The sequence below is a fragment of the Cydia fagiglandana genome, chromosome 6 (genome assembly GCF_963556715.1).
Source record: "Cydia fagiglandana chromosome 6, ilCydFagi1.1, whole genome shotgun sequence".
In the NCBI taxonomy this organism is placed as follows: domain Eukaryota; kingdom Metazoa; phylum Arthropoda; class Insecta; order Lepidoptera; family Tortricidae; genus Cydia; species Cydia fagiglandana.
This window is the reverse complement of record NC_085937.1, coordinates 7,047,952-7,066,006: the sequence shown is the minus strand read 5'-3', so window position 1 is coordinate 7,066,006 and position 18,055 is coordinate 7,047,952. Positions and strand designations below refer to the sequence as shown.

Here is an 18,055-nt window from a genome sequence, read left to right as displayed (position 1 = left end):
TTTAGGGTTTCAGCCGCTGCTGCCGCGCCGCCAGCTCTCTGAGACGTGGCGACTAGATGGGACGGCGCTAGGGTGTCTACACATGTGGCATCCCAGATGAGCGGCCGTCCCATCTGCCAGGGGATGAGGGTTATTCCATCGGGCCTCTTGCCATCGTCGCGCGCCAGACCGGCTGGTTCCAACGCGGCCGGCACGCCCACGCTGACAAAGGCCCGACGGATGACATCGTTGAGGCTGGCGTGGCGGGACAGGCGGCCGGCACTCCTTCGGCAGGAGAATTTAAATAATGAAAATATATACTTGGTCAAGCAGATCTTGTCAGTAGAAAAAGGCGGCAAATTTGAAAAATGTAGGCGCGAAGGGAGATCGTCTCATAGAAAATTTGAATTTCGCGCCTTTTTCTACTGACAAGATTTGCTTGACCGTCTATAGTTGGTCAAACCAATTTGTCAGTAAATAAAACCAAAGAAAACTGTATTCATCCTTTTCTTTTGGGTGCTAGTACTAGTGTAAGACAAAGATAGTATGATTCTCTCTGTCTGTGTTTAAAACGACGACGTCCTTTGACAAACTATAAGTCTGATTACACACGTCCGGAATACCTGGCTGAAATCAAAGGGCCTATAATACCAAAAAATTTAAATAAATCGAAAATCGCATGTTGTCAGTAAAAAAAGGCGGCAAATTTAAAAATTGTAGGCACGAAGGGTTATCGTCTCATAGAAAATTTTAATTTCGCGCCTTTTTTACTGACATAATTGTTTGGCAAACTATATCTAAAATTGCATTGAGTTTTGTACATTGTAAAGGCCCCAAAAACTGGACATAAAAAAACTAATTGACAATCTTTATTAAACTGTCAAACCTCGAACGAATTAATGACAATTTCTTTTGTGCTAAATCACTTGCTAAATTTACTTGTAAATTCGTAGATTTTGGCAGAAAGAGATTCACAAGTATTCAGTAGATTTCGGTTGATTCATTCATTTAATACAAGCGTCAATATGGTTACTCCTAATGCCATGCAAGTATTTTATGCTACACTTGAGAAAACTCTGCGCGATATGGGTCACATTGCCGGGTATTTATTTTCTCAAAAGTATACATTAAGTATACTCCCCTTCTTTGAATTGTAGTAAATCATCTAATTACTTTAGGTAAAAATCTTAAAATAAGTCGCCTTAATAGAAAGGTGGGAAGGAGAGGGTGGGAGGGGGGAGTGGGGACAACCCCCCCCTCCAAATTTCCCTCGCGGAAATGCTTGGTTTCTGAATTACATATATAGACTATATATAAGGGATATAGGCAGAACATTACACTACCTATATAATAATTTTGCGTTCTAGACCGTCTTAATATTCAATGATCACCCAAAAAAAATCTTATTAGCGGCAGCTAAAATTGCTTTAAATCAATTAAAAACAACCCAAAACAAACCCTCGCAGCGCCAGTTATCCTCAAATAAGGTGACTTATTTTAAGACCCAACCCTTACTTTACATTCCAAAATAATCAGTAAAGAAAACCGCATCATACCCTGCTGATTATTATGATTGTGATGAGTGATGAGTGTGAACCGCTGTCATGTTATCATCATATTCATAGAATGTTAATCTGTTTTTTTAAGCACTTTAAAGCAACTCGTCTTACCCCATTTTCTTAAAACATGAATAACTACAATAAATACAACAGTTATTATAATAAGATACGGGCACGAATTGACTGTCCTTATGCGAAGTTAGTTTTGGCGCCCGTTTCATTGCAATACTTACTGATCGTGTTAATTTAATATTTTTTCAGGAAATCCGGAAGGCACATGAAATTTCCTTACACTTTATCTGCAAAAATAGCGCAGTTTCCTATGTTTCACTATATGAAATATAACAATATCTGGATGTATTATCCACTAGGCTGGCTTGTTGGATTTTACGCGTTTGCAAAGATTCATGCAGCAGTAAATTCTGACGCAAATAAAGCGAGTTGGGCAGAATCACAGAGAAAAATAGCTGAAAAAGAAGCACATCATTAAGAAAATATTGTTACCATTATTATTTCTCAATAAAACTGATAAATTGCAAAATAACTTCCTAAAACTACATAGTTACTTCCCCTTGAAGGGTGTTTACAGGGGACGGTTGCGGCTTTTCTACTTCTTGTCTGAATATGATAAGATTGATAACGCTACGTCTTACGTAGGCGAACAACGCGCGAACGCGGCGCGGCGCGGCGCGGCGAAAGCGGCCGCCGCCGCGCCGCGCCGCGCCGCGCCGCCTGACATTCGCGTGCAAATCGCGCCGCACCGCGTTCGCAACGAGATCGCTTACGTAGGACACTTCTATGGGCATCAAAGGATTGATTTCGCCGCGCCGCGCCGCGCCGCGTTCGCGCGTTGTTCGCCTACGTAAGACGTAGCGTAAGGATCTTGACTGAATTTTTTAGTCCTCTTTTTTGAATTTTTTTCGAGACTCTACTGCACAACCGAGCTTAATTGAAACCACCGATTTTTGATATCAGTTATAACCTTATAACGCACAAACGCAGTCTAACCCTTTTCCAGGCCGCGCTAATCTACAAGGTTTTCCCAAAAAATCCAAATATATTCCAATTATTAATCTAGCTATGCTGATTGGTTTGAAGACAAGGTTACATATTAAATCGTACTATGCCCGGAAAAGGGTTAAAATACCGCAAGCGCCCACTGTAAAAGTAGGTAAAAACATATTTACTTTAGTCGTCACCCTAGCTCTACTTTCCTTCATTAACACATTCATTGCCACGAAGTGCTACGGGTTACGTTTACGTTACGCTCGTAGCGCGTAGCCACGTCTTTGCCGTATGAAGTGCGTACTCGCTACGAACAGTGTACCCGACAGTCGGGTTCTTGGCTCTGAATGTGTTAAAATGTCTGTTACATTTCAATTATATACCTCAAAAGCCATTTCTTTTAGTTTTAATATAAAATGTATAATAATTATTGCAGCAATAAACGTTGTACTTTTTTGTTTGTACATCGTTGTACTTTTTTGTCTAACAGAGTCTAACTCTAACAGTCTACCGCACCGCACCGCGACCTTTTTTTTTTTTTCTTTATATGGGCTTGAGGGCGGTGTTGCCCGTAGCCAACGTCAAGTAAAAGGGTAGGAATGTTGAATGTTATACAAAATAAGTCACTAAGGACTATCCTTGGTGCTATGCGAACCAGTCCGGCTAATGCCTACCCAGTGCCATGCCACATATTATATCCTTAGAAATATTGGAGTCTAGAAAAACTTGCGGAGAAATAATCAGAGAGTCAAAATCTTTCTCGTATATAGGAAGGTTAATATGTCTGACAGTGGGAGAAGATATAGACAAAAATTTAAGGTAGCTATTAATTATACAAGGAGGAGTTCTATTACGCCAATATGGAGACGACTGCATATGATCATAAAGAGTCGATAATTTTGTGATAAGAGGATGTACCGAAAATTGCATAGTCCTGAAAATGAATCTGTCGGATAAAAATTGACGTCTCAAATGTGCAGGAGGGTCAACGCACTCCACTTGCATGGCATTAGCCGGACTGGTTCGCATAGCACCAAGGATAGTCCTTAGTGACTTATTTTGTATAACATTGAATACTTTAAAGGCATCTTCTGTACCTGGTGTTAAAAGAAAAGAACCATAATCAACAACGCTTCTTATAACTGCATTATAAATAAGCTTCAAGTAGAAAGGATGGCTGCCCCACCATACACCAGCCAAGCATCTCAATATGTTTAATGAGCGTTCACATCTACCTTTAACATAATTACAATGACCCTTGGCTGACAAATTGTAGTCCAAAACCATTCCTAAACTCTTGACTTCTTGACGAAAGGAAATTGTAGATCCACTATATGATAAACTTTTATCAACCGTTTTTTTCCTTGGAGAAAATATAATTGCTGCGGTTTTCGGAACTGAGAGGTCTAACCCATTATTATTTAAATATACATTTAGTTCCTTCAAACTAGCATTTATAAGTTCGCAGGCCTTTTGTACGGATCCATTTCTAGAATAGAGCACTATGTCATCGGCATATTGTAAAATTGATATATAATCTGGCAAATTAGAACTAAGGTCGTAAGTATATACATTAAAAAGCAAGGGGCTTAGAACAGAACCCTGTGGTAGTCCTTTCCAAACTGTTCTGTGAAATACTTTATCACCTAAATCTAACCTAATCGTCCGTTCATAAAACATAGCAGCAATAATATTACACAAGCGTTCAGGAACTCCCAAGAGGAACAACTTATTTACAAGAATTGATATATTTACATTATCATAGGCCGAATTGATATCTATAAAACAAGCTACTACATATTCCCGTTTCGAGAAGGCTGAAAGAATATCAGAAACTAACAAACCCACACAGTCTAAAGTGCTTCGGCTTTTGCGAAAACCATATTGAATATCGGGTAATAATTTCTTACTCTCAATAAACCACTCCAACCTATTTTTAACTAAATGTTCTAAAATCTTAATTAAAACAGAAGATAACGCAATTGGACGATAAGAATTTGAATCATTACGGGGTTTATTCGGTTTGAGAAATGGTAACACCAACTGTATTTTCCAATTTGGTGGAATGTCACCTGTCATAAAAATCCCGTTGATAATATTAAGAAAGTAACCTATAACCTTTTCACTAGAATGTTTCAAAAATGAATATGGAATACCATCGCATCCTGGTGCAGAATCAATAACATATGATAAAACGTTCTTTAGCTCCAGTAACGAAAATGGACTATTAAAACGCTGCACGTTATCATTATTGGACGGGGAAGCCGATTCAGGACACACAGGGAATGGGACAAATGGGGGAGCTAATTTATCTAAAAATTTCTCAGCTACTGGAGGCTCAAGATTGATGGCGTTATTTTCTACAAAAGCTCCTCTAAACATTCTAACTTTTCTCCAAACTTCTGACGGGTGAGTACTGGGACTCAAAGATGCACAAAAGGCTCTCCAACTGTTAACTTTCTTCTTCTTCAAAAACTGTTTTGTTTCTTTTAATGTAACTAATAAGGAATTAAAATTCTCTTCGCTCATATTATTATTATACGTCAACTCACTCTGTTTTCTCTTTTTAACAGCTTCTGAACATTCAGAATCCCACCATGGAGGACTGGGAATATTAAATTTAGAGGACTTCTTACGTGGAAATACTTCATCAGCTATATCAATTAAAAACTTAGCAAAAGCATCAGAAGTTTTAAACAAATGTTCCCGAGATACATCAGGTAATTCACTCAACCTCTCATCCATATGTTTGCGAAACTTATCCCAATCTGCATTTTGAAGTTTATATGCTAACAGTGGAGATCTTTTAAGTACTGGTTTATTTTTAATAGGAAAAGAAATAAGAATTGGAAAATGATCACTGCCGTAGGAAAGTGGAAGTACCTCCCACAGTAAGGAATGTGAAATGGAAGAACTACAAATTGATAAATCTAATGCACTAGGATTCTCATTGGGAGCAGACCGACGTGTGGGAACACCAGAATTCAATATACATAAATTATAATAATCAACTATTGTAACATGGCAAACCTGCATGTACAGTCACCGCGCGCACTGGCCGGTTGTAAATAAAAAAGCTAAGGGTCTCGCCCGTCTTTTGTTTTTTATTCATAAATTTTTCCTTTGGAAATGTTGTTGGAGATAGCAATTCTGTAATTATTATTTTAATAATACTGTATGGTTATAATTAGTGATAAAGTTTAATACTAGGGCTGCCACTAATGCAGGTAAAGTTTGTATAATTGTATATATAGCATTAAGTTTAGGTTTATGTTGAAATTAAACCTAATCCAAGTCTTATTTGTATAATACATGTCACTGGTTCTTGTAACGGAATAAGGCTTGGGTTAGGTTTCGACTACAAGTCTAAGAACGTACGATTGTTCCAGCCCTTTCTTCTACCTTTAAATTGAAGAGCTATTTATTACTGTTGCTGTTTATTATTTGGACGTTTGCTGCTGAAGCTTTTCTCTACCCACGGACCTCGCTGAGCCTGCGTTGCCAAAGCTGACTCCCGCAACCGCGGCCTCATAAAGTTGATCGTACGGTTCGACAAAGAATGGGATTCAAGAACGCTAAGGCCAGTGACGATATTTTATTGGTTTAGATTCAAGTACTGACAGAAACTAGTTTATTTTATTGTACCTACATATTTTCATATTATATTGTTTATTGCAAAGAACTTGGTTTTCTTTTACCGCTCTAGCTAGCCGGTTACATTGGCGCCCAAAGGGTTTTCTGTCAGTACGTGGGTCTTTAAAGACTTGGATTGGGTTATGTACATACTTGTAAATACTTTATGTGTTTGTACATACCTTATTAATTTTATTGTATATGCTGTTTTTTTTTTCGTAGTTTTTGTGTACTAATTAAGCATATAGTCATTAATAGACTTATTGGCGTTACCAAATTTGCAGTTTGCATTTTGCCGTTTTATTCGTATGCATATTAATATACCTATGTAGCTAAGTATACACTTCTTATAGTATAACGTATACATAGTACATATTATGTACTATTTATTTGTATGTATGTCTGTATGTTTTTCTTGTAAATAGTCTGTTTTATTTGTACTTGCGTTATTTCATAGGGATCTAACATGGATTTGTCTAGTGTAAATGTAAATATGTTAAATAAGTCTGAACTTATTTACGAAATAAGTATCAGACAAGAAAAGCCTCTCGACACTGTTGTAGAACTGAGACAACAGTTGAGTAATTTGTTAATAAAATATGCGGATGAGGATTTGCTCTCTAGTTTTTCAGTCGCCGATGACTTGTCAGGCGCTGAAAAATCACTTTCCTTTATTGAGGATAAGATAGTATTATACGAAAGTACCGGTGACTCAAAACTTGTAAATAAAATTCAGGCCTATCTTGTACATATATACATGCGCCTTCAGCGTATTGATGCGGACACTGAGCAACATCGTAACACTTATAAAGGTCTCGTATCTAAATTCAGCGCGTTGAAAATGCGTTTTGATACAAAAAATGTTAACAACAGCGATTCTTCATCTTCATTTGTTACCGCGAGTTCTGACAAAGGTTCTGAGGGTAAACTTATTGTTCATTGTGACAGGGCGGTAACTAGCGAATTTCGGAAGTTTACATACGCGGGTGAAGGTTGTCCCCGTAGTTTTGTGCAGAAGGTTGAGGAATTTGCGATTTCTAGGAGCTTGCCTACTAGTACCTTATTAAAACATTCTTATGAAATATTTACGGATGCAGCACTTCACTGGTTCCGTGCCTACAAGGACAGTTTTTCCACCTGGGAAAGCTTAAAAGTAAAACTGTTTGATGATTTTGGTGTTCTGGATTATGACTATAAACTAATGCGTGAAATTCAGGACCGTACTCAGGGTAAGGATGAGTCGGTCGTTGCGTACTTTGCCGTTATGTCAGGTTTATTTGGCCGGCTCAGCTATACTATGCCGGAGACGGATAGGTTGCAAATTTTATTCAGAAATATCCGTCCTGAATACGATTGTATGGTAGCTCAAGCTGATATTAAAACTATTGAGCACTTGAAGGCTGTATGTAGGAAGTATGAGGCGTGCCTTGATCGCTCGAGGAACTTTAAGGAGCCTCCTACTGCCAGTCCATCGTCTTTGACTGATGATTTTGTATATAAACCTGTAAATAGTAAGTCGGTAAATATAGTTAGTTCAAGTAAGCAGTTTTGTGTGCGCTGTAGAGTGAATGGCCATTCTTTGCGTTCATGTAAGGAACCGCGCAAGATAGTGTGCTTTAAATGCGGCCAAGATGGTTACCGCAGCACTGAATGTCCTCAATGTAACAAGTCTACTCGTACTACTAGTATGCCAAAAAACGAGTAAACGAGGATCAAAGATTGGATGTAAATAATAGTGATAAGTTTTCACGTCGCGAGTGGGAAGATTGGCTATCAGTTGTTCGTCTTTTCATGTTATCATGTAAAACATCTTTGATCCTCTTTGATGATCAAAATGATCACGATCGGCCGTATGTAAATATTAATGTAAATAATTTGTCTCTCTGCGGTCTCTTGGACAGTGGGAGTTCTCTTACTATACTTGGTAATAATTCTCACCATGTTTTACTAGAACAAGGTTTTGTTCTTAACACATCACACAAACTCTCTGTACGAGTTGCTAAAAAACAGAACGCTTCCGCTGACTCTATTGGTTACATTGACTTACCAGTATGTTTTGATAATAAATGTCTTAACATTACTGCACACGTTATCCCTGATATTTCGTCACATCTAATACTTGGTATTGATTTTTGGAAAGGATTTGACCTTTTACCTAAATGTGTTACACACGCTAAATTGATGCAACCTTCTAATTGCTCTACTTTAATTGCGAATAATGATACAAATACTACTAGTACTAATAAACAAGTTCTTCCTTTTGAAGACTTATCTCAAGAACAACAGGCTCAAGCGAATGATATTATATCGCGATTTCATGAAGCGTCGACGGAATCTAGTCCGCTCGGTCGCACGCATTTGATTGAGCATCGAATTGACACTGGTGAACATGAACCGATCAGGCAGAGATGTTATAGACTCTCTCCTGAAAAACAAAAGGTGTTGGTAGATGAAGTTGACAAGATGCTTGCTTTAGACATCATAGAACCGTGCGAAAGTCCGTGGTTGAGTCCTGTTCTTGTTACTCCTAAAAAGGATGGAAGCTGGAGATTCTGTTTGGATAGCAGAAAACTTAACTCAGTTACTAAAAAAGACGCATATAAGCTGCCTTTTATAAATGAAATACTAGACAATTTACGTGATGCAAAATATCTATCTAGCATTGATATTGCCAAGGCCTTTTGGGAAGTGCCTCTACGCGAAGAAGATAGGGATAAGACCGCGTTTTATGTAGCAGGCCGTGGCATGTATCGTTTTAAGGTCACTCCTTTCGGTCTTACGAATGCGCCAGCCACCCAGCAGCGTCTAATGGATATGCTATTTACTCCTGAATTTGAAAACCGCGTGTTTTGGTATTTAGATGATATTATTGTAATATCAAACAGTTTCGATGAACACATTTCTTTACTATCCCGAGTTTTAGACAAGTTAAAATTTGCTCAGCTTACAATTAATTATGAAAAATCTGCGTTCTTTCGACGTGAGTTGAAATATCTTGGTTATATTGTTGACCACAAAGGCTTAAGAACCGACCCTGAAAAAGTGAAGGCAATTCTTGATATTCCTGTTCCTACCACGAGACGTGAACTTAAAAAGTTTCTCGGTACGGCCAGCTGGTACAGGCGTTTTGTACCTAATTTCAGTACTTTGGCCGCTCCTCTTAATATGCTTACATCTACGGGAAAAAAGGCTCCTCCATTTAAGTGGCATGAGGAGGCTAGCATTGCTTTTGACAATATAAAGCAAGCACTTGTGTCTAGTTCTGTTTTGGCTTGTCCTGATTTTTCTAAAACATTTTCTGTCCATTGTGATGCTTCAAATTACGGGATCGGTGCTATGCTGACACAAGATGAAGACGGTATTGAAATACCTATAGCTTATTTTAGCCGTTCCTTATCAAAACAACAACAAAATTATTCAATAACGGAACGTGAACTTTTGAGCGTTATTCTAGCATTAGAACACTGGCAATGTTATTTAGATAACGGTCAGAAATTCATTGTATATACTGACCATGCGGCTCTCAAATGGTTTTTAAGTTTAGACAACCCTACTGGGCGTTTGGCTCGTTGGAGCGTCCGTTTGTCTTCATTTAATTTTGAGATAAAACATAAAAAGGGTAAAGATCATGTGGTGCCTGATGCTTTATCGCGCTCAGTACCAGTCGATTTGGTTTATGTTCAGTCTAACGACGACTGGTTTAATAACCTCTTACAAGGTTGTCAGGACAACCCTTCTGAATTTCCTGACTACAAAGTTGTAAATAATAATTTGTACAGACTCAAGCGAACTAGTTCTTTTCTGACTTCTGAATATGATTGGAAACTGGTAATTCCAAAAGAAATGAGGCAAGATATTATCCATGAGAATCATTCACAGCCTACTGCTGGTCACTTTGGTATTTTTAAAACGCATAAAAGGATTTCTTTGCGTTATTTCTGGCCTGGCATGTACAGGGACATCAGTAAATATATAGCAAAATGTGAGACATGTTTAGCCTATAAGTACCAGAATCATCAAACTTTGGGGATGATGGGCAAACCAAAAGAGTGTTGCAGACCGTTTCAGTGTTTGTCTATCGACCTTGTTGGCACATTACCAATGACTCGTAAACAAAATCGGTACATTTTAGTTGTCAATTGCTGCTTTTCCAAATACTGTTTAATATTTCCAATTAAAAAGGCAACGTCTAATATAATTTGTAAAATTTTGGAAGATTTTGTATTCTTGGTACACGGTTTTCCACGGACTGTTATAATGGACAATGGTGCTCAGTTTATAAGTAATGATTTACAGGATCTTTTTAGTAAATATCAAATCCCTGAAGTACATTTTACTCCTAAATATTGCCCTCAAGTAAATTCTGTTGAGCGATACAATCGAACCTTAATGACAGCTGTTAGCTCTTTTGTAGAGAACGATCACAGAAATTGGGATCTTAATATTCCTAAAATCCAATTTGCTATGAACACCAGTGTTAATGAAGTAACTGGGTTCAGTCCAGCTTTTCTGGTGTACGGTAGAGAGCTTGTCCCTTGCGGGTCTTTCTATGGTGCCCCCAATTCAAGTGAAATCGATTATGACGACTTAATTTTTGCACCGCGTGATATATACGCTGAGAACTTAGGCCACTTGTCCCCTATTCTCGACAAAGTGCAGGCTGCAATTTGGGATGCACATGTAAAAAATTGTAAATATTATAATTTAAGGCGTAAACATGCAGAGTTTAATGAAGGCGATGTTGTTTGGCGTCGTAATTATCAGCTTAGTGATGCTGGTAAATATTTTACTGCAAAACTAGCGCCTAAATTTGTAAAATGTACTGTATTAAAAAAAGTATCTCCTCTTGTATATGAACTTGCCGATTCTAATGGGCGTGCCCTGGGTAGATGGCACATTAAGGATCTGAAATTGTAAATATTGTATAATATAGGTATTTTAAAGTTTTTTTTTTCTTTCTGGAATTTTCCTTCATGTTGTATTCTGGAAAATTCTCCTGGGCGCGAGGGGTACTGTAACATGGCAAACCTGCATGTACAGTCACCGCGCGCACTGGCCGGTTGTAAATAAAAAAGCTAAGGGTCTCGCCCGTCTTTTGTTTTTTATTCATAAATTTTTCCTTTGGAAATGTTGTTGGAGATAGCAATTCTGTAATTATTATTTTAATAATACTGTATGGTTATAATTAGTGATAAAGTTTAATACTAGGGCTGCCACTAATGCAGGTAAAGTTTGTATAATTGTATATATAGCATTAAGTTTAGGTTTATGTTGAAATTAAACCTAATCCAAGTCTTATTTGTATAATACATGTCACTGGTTCTTGTAACGGAATAAGGCTTGGGTTAGGTTTCGACTACAAGTCTAAGAACGTACGATTGTTCCAGCCCTTTCTTCTACCTTTAAATTGAAGAGCTATTTATTACTGTTGCTGTTTATTATTTGGACGTTTGCTGCTGAAGCTTTTCTCTACCCACGGACCTCGCTGAGCCTGCGTTGCCAAAGCTGACTCCCGCAACCGCGGCCTCATAAAGTTGATCGTACGGTTCGACAAAGAATGGGATTCAAGAACGCTAAGGCCAGTGACGATATTTTATTGGTTTAGATTCAAGTACTGACAGAAACTAGTTTATTTTATTGTACCTACATATTTTCATATTATATTGTTTATTGCAAAGAACTTGGTTTTCTTTTACCGCTCTAGCTAGCCGGTTACACTATGTCTATTATTTCCTCTCCTAAAGTACTTGAGTTGAAACACCCCCAAGCAGGGTGATGACAATTAAAATCTCCTAATATCAAACATGGAGTAGGAAGAGTTGATATAATATTTCTTACTTCACTAAGTATGGTAAGCGAAGGATGAGGTATGTACACTGAAACTATACAAATGTTATCTACAAGTGCTGAGATGATGGAAAATTCATTATTATGAGGTGATAATGGAACATGAGAGAAATGATATGATTTTTTTACAAGGATGGCTACACCACCATGCCCGTCCGACCTGTCTTCGCGGAGGCATGCATAGCCAGGAATTCTGAAACATGACTCAGACCTGAGCCATGTTTCAGATAGGGTAATAACAAATGGGTCATACTTCTTGATTAAGTGAATTAAATCACTTTTTTTATTGTTGATACTCCGATAATTCCACTGAAGGATTTTGGAGTTGTTGGCCATTGTTGGAGGATCCATGAGAAGGACTAGTAATTAAATGTGCAGCGTTGGACGGTTCTGAATGTTTTTTATGTAAATTAATACTTAACAGTTGAATAAGTTCTAATATAAGGTCATTGGTAGTTTTATTGTTAAATTGTTGCACAATGGCACAACCATTTCCAGAAGGAGATGGCAAGTTGTAATCTTTAACTAAATTGTTATGTGAGGCAGTGTCAAAACCTTTCTGGGATTTTGGCAAACTGCGAGGTTTGAGAAAGACTGTTTTTTTATATGAATGAGTAGTTGTGCCTGGATTACTATTATTTCTAGTTATTTGGGTCGGGGGAGATGTTGGAGTGGTCATAACCACATCTGCATACGGTTTAGTCACAGGAGGGTGCAATTTTGTTGCTTCTGTATAAGAAATAGCATTTTGAGCCATGGAAAGCTTGATATTTTTCTGTCTTTCATACTCTGGACAGCGAGTTTTATTTGTAGCAAAGTGAATGCCAGAGCATAGGCAACAAGAAGCACAATCCTCTTCAATAGTACAAGAGGACCCAGTGTGACTCTGTCCACACTTGTAACATCGGGGTTTAGATCTACACTGCACCTGTGTGTGACCATACCGGGAACAGTTGAAACATTGAATCGTTGGATAAACATATAAATCTACTGGAAGAGCGTTGTAACACATAAAAATTCGTTTTGGTAGAACCTGTCCATCAAAAGTTAGTACGACTGTTTGCGATGGCTTCCATACAGGAGAACCATCCACCATGACTTTATAATTATAAAATAAAATAAATAAAATAAAATAAAATAGCCTTTTATTTTCGACCTTAAATTTTTAAGTGGTACATTATGTCATGTTATTGGATATTTGTCATGTTATTGGATATTTGTCAAATTATTCATATTAGTCAAACATATTACACTATTATTATTATTGTTTGTATCTACATTTATTGTTACTAATTATTATAATTTTTAAATATTTAGAATAAGGTTGTTTGTCATTTTTGTTAGAGTTGACATCGGTCGACTTGCCTCCCGGCATAGGCCTCCCCTAAGACCTTCCATTCCTCTCTGTTCGTTGCTCTTCTTGTCCATGTCCATGTTGGTCCAGCGATAGCTCTAATGTCGTCTTCCCATCTGCGGTATGGTCTGCCTCTTTTCCTCTTCCCGTCTTTGGGGTACCAGGTTGTAACAATTTTTGACCATTTTTGTCCTGGCTCTCTGAGCATGTGTCCGGTCCATTTCCATTTTAGGCTATCTGTTACGTAGGATACATCCCTTAAATTTGTGTTTTTTCTTATGGTGCTTAGTCTTATTTTGTCTTTCTTTTTGATGTTGAGAATACTTCTCTCTATGTTGTGTTGACATACTTCTAGGGATTTCCTATTTTTTTGTGTTAAGGCCCACGTTTGGCAACCATATGTCATGCTAGGGAGGATGCAAGAGTTGAACAGTTTACTTTTGTGTTTTGGTGGGATTTCCGGGTTCTTCATAACCTCTTTCCATGACCAGTATTTTTTCCATGCAATACACACTCTGTTTTCTGTTTCCTTGTCATTCTGGTGTTCTGGAGAAATTATTTGTCCTAAATATGTGTATTCATTTACGTATTCTATTATGTTGTTGTTTATTGACATTTCAATTTTTTGTCCATTTGTCATAAGTTTAGTTTTTTCGGTGTTGATTTCCAGTCCCACTTTCCTGCTTTCATAAGAAAGTTGGTGAAGCATTTCCTGCAGGTCATCTGTGTTTTCCGAGAGAAGTATGAGATCATCAGCAAATCGCAAGTGGCTCAGCAACCTTTCACCTATTTTTAAACCATATTCTTTCCAGTTGAGGTTTCTAAATACCTGTTCTAAAGTTGCTGAGAACAATTTAGGTGACAGTGGGTCTCCTTGTCTCACTCCTTTTTTCAGTTTGAATTCCTCGCCTACTGTTTCTAGTTTTATTTTTGCTGTTATGCATTTGTATATATTGCTGATTATTCTTATATATTTGTTCTGGACGTTTTGCATTTTCAGCGCTTCCCATATATAGCTGTGGAGTAGGGAGTCGAAGGCCTTGCTGTAATCTATAAAAGCTAGGTAGTATTTTTTACCATACTCATTGCTCTTTTCTATTATTTGTTTAATGGTATGAATATGGTCTATTGTTGCAAAGCCTTTCCTAAAACCCGCTTGCTCCTTGGGTTGGTTTTCATCTAACACTTTTTCTATGCGTTGTAGTATGATTTTGGAAAATATCTTGTATAGGTTTGACATGAGGCTGATGGGCCTATAATTGCCGACGTCGTTTCTGTCGCCTTTCTTGTGTAGTAAGATGATAGTGGAGGTAGTCCATTGTTTAGGTATTTCTTCTTTCTGAAGGATCTCATTGAATAACGTGACGATGCTTCTGAGTGATGCTGGGAGTGTACATTTAAGAAGTTCGTTAGAGATTTGATCTTCGCCAGTTGCTTTTCCATTTTTTTGAGTTGACACAGCTTTAATAACTTCATTTTCTTCTATTAGTGGTATTATCTCCTCGTCGAGTTGATATAGTGGCTTTAAGTTTGGGGGGGTCATATCTTCACAGTCATATAATTCTTTATAGAATTGTGTGGCAGCTTTTGAGATATTCTTACGTTTTGTTTCAAATTTTTTGGTTCTTCTGTTTCTCATGCTCGGTATCCAGCTACTATATTCCTGCATTTCCTTCATTGCTTTCGCTGTCCCTCCTGTTTGTTCCAGATGAAATTTGAATGTTTCAGATTGTATCTGCTTCTTGTGTTTTCTGATGCTGAGGTTAATTTGTTTGCTTAGTTGTGATATTGCAGCTCTATTACTTTTTCTGTCTTCTAGAAGTAATTTTCGTTCGTTTATAAGATTTCTGGCATGAGATCCAATTTTGTCTTTCTGTTTATTTGCAATACTTATTTGTTTGTTTACTTTTTGTAATCCATATTCTAATTTATTATATTTTTCTTGGAGGCTTTGTTGTTGTTCTATATTTTCGAGGGAAGTTTTCAGGTCTCGGATTATGTCTTCTGGGAGTATTTGTGGGACAAGGTTTTGGCCGGTTTTTATATTTTTTCTACTTTCTTTTGGGCAGTTGGAGTGTATTTTACCTTGTAGCATTCTGTGGTTGGTATTAAAGTTAAGTTGATTGATAACAGATACGTCTAAGAACCACTTGGCTTTGTTGGTTATATGGACTTTATAATTAATCCGCCTTAATTTAAGGACTTCCCCACAACCTACTGGAACACTAATGTTATCCTTCACCTCATCTAACGACATTTCAGATGGAACACCTTTAACTACACCCATTCTGATAACATTAAAGGATGGAATAAATGCTTTATATTTATTCTCATTCAGTCGGCTGTCTTGCAGAAAATTGTTGGCATCCTCATATTTTGAAAAGGACATAGAGACTCTATTGCGGCCTATGCGTTTAACACTGCCATTTACAATATTTCTAAAATTATTGCGCTTTAAAAAGTTGCCAAAAGCAACTGAATGCATTGAAGTGCCATCATTGTTAGATTCCTGTTGCTTCTGTACATGTACAATGTATGGTGAACAATCTGTATGAATATATTGGTTCCTAACCGTGACTGTGGGGTGAGAGGAGGTAATATCAGCAGGATTCGCGGCTGGGGCTGAGGCCGGGGCCGGAACCGAGGCCGGAGCAGGAGCACGGGCTGTAAGTGGACCTTGAGACTGTAAACTATTAAGATTACTGTTTGAGGAACCCTGACAATCACAATCATCTTTGATAGATTCCCTATCCCTATTTTTGTCTTTGTTATGTCGCTTTTTTTTGTTGCAATGACGACAAACCTTCCTTGATGCTGTCCTACGTTTCCTAACCACAGAAGATACAGAGCTGTCTGTATCCACACTGTGATATTCTTTCATGTCTTGATCAGATGCATGACTTTCAATCGTGATTGTATGAGAAACTGGAGGACCACCTCCCCCTGGGTCGGGCGGCTCCCCTTCGTCACCGCTCATGGCGGTGTAAAATGTACAATAAAACTTACCTAAATTATGAATTTATATAGACAAAAAATAATAAACTAACTACTAATGATATTTACAAACTATTTACACTGAGATGACCACTATTAACACAAAAATAATTAAATTTTGCAAAATGTAAAAAAAACACGCGCGCACACGGTCGAAGTTTCCCGCCCTTTTTTCCACCGCGACCTTGGTGCATATCAAAGTGCATATCCTTCAATATCCTTAAGCCCTTGCTACACGGTCGCGGACAAGCCTTCTAACCGTCTGACCTTGGTCTGGTCTGTCCTAGGTCAAATTTTGCTGGTAACAACTGTCTACACGGTCCGGGACCGGCCAAGGCCACGCGGTCTGGGGGCTTGTCGGCGACCGTGTAGCAAGGGCTTTACTATACAAGATTTTCTTGACCATACTCTTATTAAGCCCCCTCCAGACTATGCGCGTGAATCGCGGGCGAAGCCGCGAATGCGAGTGTGGAGTCTAGTTCGCTGATATGCGAAATCGACTCCAGACTCGCGTTCGCGGCTTCGCGCCGCGATTCGCGCACGAGTGTGGAGCGGGCTTTATACTCTGCTTGGTGCGCTGTGCTAACTATTATATAATCTGTGGCTGTGCGCCGCAACCAAAAGTGAGAGTGAGAAAGAAATATCTCTTTCTATAATCACAGCGGCCTTTGTAAACGCCAATATATTGCGTTCACCGTGAAACGTCAAAACCGTCAAAACGATTGTCAAGTACTGTCTTGATCCTGTCAAGTTGCCGTTGTTTTGTATTGTGCCATTTTGTACCATAATATCTTTAATTTCGTCCACAGAAAACTCTTAACTGTTTTAAAATGCTAATATTGTTGTATGGCCGGTGAAGATTCATTGCCAAGGTTATCGTAAAGTGTTATCATGTGGGTTAAGCCGCAGGAAGTGTTTATAAAAACTGCGTTGTGGTAATGTATACTCAAGCAGTGGCTTATCTATTTTGTACATATGCAGTTGATTTGGAAGTTAAAATGGAGTAATATTTTACAGGGATAGTGATGAAACGACGCTATATTTCGTACTTCAGAGACGGAAAGGGCATGGCAAGTCAGCGGGGTTGTCTTCGTTGCTCGTCAGTACGTTCGACAGTGTCCGAGATACAAAGCCTGCCCCATACCGGATACTCCACCAAACTCCCAATTCGGAAATATATTATGGTAAGAATTGACTATAAGAATTCTTTGGTTAATTTTCTAATTGCCTATTTAATGAAATTAGTAAGTAGGTAGTTTGTCTGTGACTATTTTAGAACTACACTTAAAATTACTTTTAATTGGTCAAAACTGAATAGAGTTTACTTCAGTAGCACTGGGGAAACGTGACATGGGGCGGTGCAGACTCTGTATGGAGGCAGAGGAGACGCCCTTGCACATCCTCACAGAGTGCCCTTACCTAATGCACACTCGTGACTTTATCCTGGGCTGACACATATTGCGCCCGAAGGAGTTAAATTTTCTTGAAAACAAAAAGATCCTGCAGCTGTTTGAAGTTGCAGGTACGGATCGAGAGTTGTAATAGGTGGCTATCACAATAGATCAGGGATGGTCACAGTGATACATAGGCTGTGGAGCCTTATACAGCCCTTAACAAGAAGAAGAAGTAGCACTAGTAGTTCATACCATTGTGCTGTTTAATACCAGAATAGTTTTTATTATGA

At 38.2% G+C, this 18,055-nt stretch overlaps 2 protein-coding genes and 1 long non-coding RNA gene across 4 annotated transcripts in view; 2 read left to right on the top strand and 1 right to left on the bottom strand.

Moving 5' to 3' along the window:
- LOC134665084 (alpha-L-fucosidase) overlaps positions 1 to 18,055 on the bottom strand; it is a 161,829-nt gene that overhangs the window by 91,490 nt on the left and 52,284 nt on the right. The gene's annotated exons all lie outside the window — the stretch shown is intronic.
- On the top strand, positions 3,906 to 5,554 carry LOC134665572 (uncharacterized). The gene is made up of 2 exons (XR_010098387.1): positions 3,906 to 4,952; positions 5,117 to 5,554. It is a non-coding gene; the product is annotated as an uncharacterized LOC134665572 (long non-coding RNA).
- Positions 17,095 to 18,055, top strand: part of LOC134665105 (TBC1 domain family member 9) — a 45,401-nt gene continuing 44,440 nt past the window's right edge. The window contains exons 1-2 of the mRNA XM_063521928.1: positions 17,095 to 17,306; positions 17,389 to 17,555. Of these exons, the coding sequence (XP_063377998.1) occupies positions 17,263 to 17,306; positions 17,389 to 17,555 (211 nt within the window). The 5' untranslated portion in view covers positions 17,095 to 17,262. The remainder of the gene's footprint in view (positions 17,307 to 17,388; positions 17,556 to 18,055) is intronic.